Below are 3986 nucleotides of genomic sequence, written 5' to 3' on the forward strand. Positions count from 1 at the left end.
CGATTGGCCGCTTGCCTTGCCCTCCCTTTATAATTCTCACACGAGTGTATGAACGGGGCTCTAGTACACACCATCATCCACATCCATAGACACTGTACGTGCGATGACACTACGAGCTCAGGACTAGTGCACTCCAGAGCCCAGGACTGTGCTTGGACTACTGCCCCCCTCCCCTGTTCTCAGCACTGCCGGAGGAGGGGCCGGGACCGTGTCATCCTCGAGCCTTCCATGCCATCCCCAGCACACACTGGAGGAGCCCCTCGCCCGGCCCAGTAGCCGACCTCCTATTCTTGCCGAGGACTCCCCTGTTCTCCTTAAAGTTGGCTCCTTCCCCAGCAGCCGCCTTGGATCCCTCGGTTTACTGCGAGACTCCGGTCTACAACCCGGATCTCTGCCCAAACATGATCGCCGCCCAGGCCAAGCTGGTCTACCACCTCAACAAGTACTACAACGAGAAGTGCCAAGCCAGGAAGGCGGCCATCGCCAAGACCATCCGGGAGGTGTGCAAGGTGGTGTCCGACGTGCTGAAAGAGGTGGAGGTGCAGGAGCCCCGCTTCATCAGCTCCCTCAATGAGATGGACAACCGCTACGAGGGCCTGGAGGTCATCTCCCCCACCGAGTTCGAGGTGGTCCTCTACCTCAACCAGATGGGGGTCTTCAACTTCGTGGACGACGGCTCCCTACCCGGCTGTGCGGTGCTGAAGCTGAGCGATGGTCGGAAGAGGAGCATGTCTCTCTGGGTGGAGTTCATCACCGCTTCGGGCTACCTGTCAGCCAGGAAGATCCGCTCCAGGTTCCAGACCCTGGTGGCCCAGGCGGTTGATAAATGCAGCTACAGGGACGTGGTGAAGATGGTGGCGGACACCAGCGAGGTGAAGCTGAGGATCAGGGACAGATATGTGGTGCAGATCACCCCGGCCTTCAAATGCACTGGCATCTGGCCCCGCAGCGCTGCCCACTGGCCCTTACCCCACATCCCCTGGCCGGGCCCCAACCGGGTAGCCGAGGTCAAGGCGGAGGGCTTCAACCTGCTCTCTAAGGAGTGCCATACCCTGGCCGGCAAGCAGAGCTCTGCGGAGAGCGACGCCTGGGTGCTGCAGTTCGCCGAAGCCGAGAACAGACTGCAGCTGGGCGGCTGTAGGAAGAAATGCCTGTCCTTGCTGAAAACCCTCCGGGACCGGCACCTGGAACTGCCCGGCCAGCCCCTCAATAACTACAATATGAAGACTCTGGTCTCCTACGAGTGCGAGAAGCACCCCCGGGAGTCGGACTGGGACGAGTCGTGCCTAGGGGACCGGCTCAATGGCATCCTGCTGCAGCTCATCTCCTGCCTCCAGTGCCGGAGGTGCCCGCACTATTTCCTGCCCACCCTGGACCTCTTCCAGGGCAAACCCCACTCCGCCCTGGAGAACGCCGCCAAGCAGACCTGGAGGTTGGCCCGAGAGATCCTCACCAACCCCAAGAGCCTGGAGAAGCTCTAAAAAATATCCATGTATCAGAATATTGTGACTCGCAGTGTCTTTGAGGTTTGTGGCTGTTTATTGTTCTGTGATCTGGTGAAGTTTTCATTTTTCCGTTTTGGATACAACAGAACCGAATCTCTGAAGATACAAAAGGTAGCTCTTCTCCTCACGGTACTTTTCCTTCTGTCAGAACTCTGAAGTTTACATTTCCCTGGTTTGGTTTGGTTTCAGAATGCTCGTACTATTCTTAACATTCCATAAATATACTTGAAATGTTATTTAAATATATTCAAATGAAATTTGAATTTTTTTTTTTTGCTTATATGATGGCGCTTGGCTAATCGAATTCTATATATTTGAAAAATTATGCACTTGAGATACACTGGATTTAATGACTTCTGTGATTTTAGATTTTAAACTGTTGCCAATTTTAATTTAATGACAAGCTAATAAATGAAATAAAAATATACAGTGGCGTGTTTTTTTTTTTTTTTTTTTAATTATCCAAAACTAAGAGGGATTCGCGTTACTTTCACTTTTAAAAATGGAGAATGAACTGATCGTGTAGACAATGTTCCTGAGAACCAATTTGACAGAACATCGAAATGTAAATAAAACCTCTGTACAACCTGCTCACTAAAGGCCATTTACAACTGTCAGCCATTCAAAGGGTAATTGTCACAATCAGTGGCTGATTTTTCGATGACCACTGGTGGTAAAAACCTGAATTTAAACGGTGCAACACGACTAAAAACAAATGATAGTATACAAATAAAAATACAGTACACAAATAACACCAATCCGTGTATGCGATAGAGCTGGTAATAGAAACAGTATTTAGAGCAATTCATAACAAATTCAGACAAATATAAACATGCACAGAAGCTACCTTACAGGACAGAAAACAAATATACATTAAGATTTGTTCATATTCCGTTTTTTATATTAAAAGCAAAACGCAACCCCTGTAAAAATAAAAGCATGCTATGTTTCCATTATACTTCTATTACTATAATCATAATATATATTATTCATATTATTATTATTCATATTATCATTATTATTAATGAAGGTAAATAGAAAATCAAACTTGGCCGAAAACGTTATTAAAACTGAGATTTAAAAATACAATTGTGAACAAATCTAGCCGTTTTAATCATGAAATGTTTTCGTAAAATTAAAAAAACGAAAGACATATTTACCATTACTAACATAACAAAACGGCTTTATAGTAATTAGAATATTTATCTTTATATTATAAAACTAGATTTATTTCCTACCGTATAAAACGCTGTTTATCTCCATAAAAACTAGGTCACAAAACGTTTGCACAAGCCATGCAATGATCACACAAAATATCTGCCCTTGTTTTTTTAATCAATAACCCTTTAGAACCTAAATAAATACTGACAATGTGTGATGCATCGAAAAAATAATAAAGAAAACAGACAATTCAACTAGGAATAATACAGTAACTGTTTACAATCTATATTATTCTATATAGATCGTTATATATATGTATATATATATAGCACATGTGTAGAATTTAAATCAATTGCTTTAAGTTTAATGTGAAATGCTTCTGTGTCAGGGGACAGATCGGTGTGCATAATAAAACTAAAGTTAAATGACGGAAAATAAAACAAATATATGTGTAAACTTGGGAAATGTTTCAGGAGCCATACAAAGCATGAGGCTATTGCATCACACACACAATATAGATGTACTTAGGCCAAGCACTCACTTTGGGGTCGATCTTCTTGAAGCTGGGGTCTTCTTCATCTACTTCAAAATAGATTTCAGTGGTAGTGATGGAGAGGGTGCCTTTGGCCACCACGATGGGTGCAATTAGCTGTGCTGGGGTGCTCAGCACCACTGGACCTGGAACACAGACAGAGACATCAAGGCTTACACATCTTCCATCAGGACCAGGGTGATCCCCAGGGCTGGGATGCGGCACCTGGGGGGGACACAGCTTGCTGGGCACAGGAAGGGAATTCTGACATTAGTCTGTTAGTGTCTTCAACTAATCATTGTGTGTTAAAATTACTCATTTCAGGAATACATAAACGTTTTTCTACAAATATCTGAGAGCTGTGATACAGAAATGTTTATTTTAAAAAGGACAAGCACATTAAGTTGAACAGTGTAGTTAGCATGGGAATCCTACAAGCAAATATCATATGCGCCGGATCCGCCATTATTCTATCATTTCTATATTTATGTATTAGATTTGATTATATAGCACTTTGAAAGCTGCTGCTGCCCCTGTAGCAGGGGATGGTGGCATACAGGGACACCAAGGCCTTTATACAATTCCCCATCCTATGCTTCACCACTAAAACTCCACAAATACTTCCAATGTTTCAAGTATAGATATAAAGGTCAGTTGTATTGTAGTGATAGGTGTGAGCAGGAAGTGTGTCATTTACTGTTGTCTATAGAAGCATTTTTCATGGCTAAATATAGAGACATTATGTGATATATATCTTATATATGTGTATATACACATACCTGTTTTTA

General features: G+C 43.8%; 2 protein-coding genes across 5 annotated transcripts in view; one reads left to right on the forward strand and one right to left on the reverse strand.

The window, feature by feature from the left end:
• The window catches only part of NBEA (neurobeachin), a 553993-nt gene that overhangs the window by 140729 nt on the left and 409278 nt on the right, over positions 1 to 3986 (reverse strand). For all 4 annotated transcript variants that reach the window (XM_018554206.1, XM_018554199.1, XM_018554191.1 and 1 more), the window contains one exon: positions 3208 to 3344. In XM_018554206.1, the coding sequence (XP_018409708.1) occupies positions 3208 to 3344 (137 nt within the window). The remainder of the gene's footprint in view (positions 1 to 3207; positions 3345 to 3986) is intronic.
• Positions 296 to 1481, forward strand: MAB21L1 (mab-21 like 1). The gene has a single exon (XM_018554216.1). The coding sequence runs from the start codon at positions 402 to 404 to the stop codon at positions 1479 to 1481; it is 1080 nt and encodes a 359-aa protein (XP_018409718.1). The 5' UTR covers positions 296 to 401.

Source organism: Nanorana parkeri, unplaced genomic scaffold, assembly GCF_000935625.1.
Source record: "Nanorana parkeri isolate BGI_ZX_2015 unplaced genomic scaffold, ASM93562v1 scaffold8, whole genome shotgun sequence".
NCBI lineage: Eukaryota > Metazoa > Chordata > Amphibia > Anura > Dicroglossidae > Nanorana > Nanorana parkeri.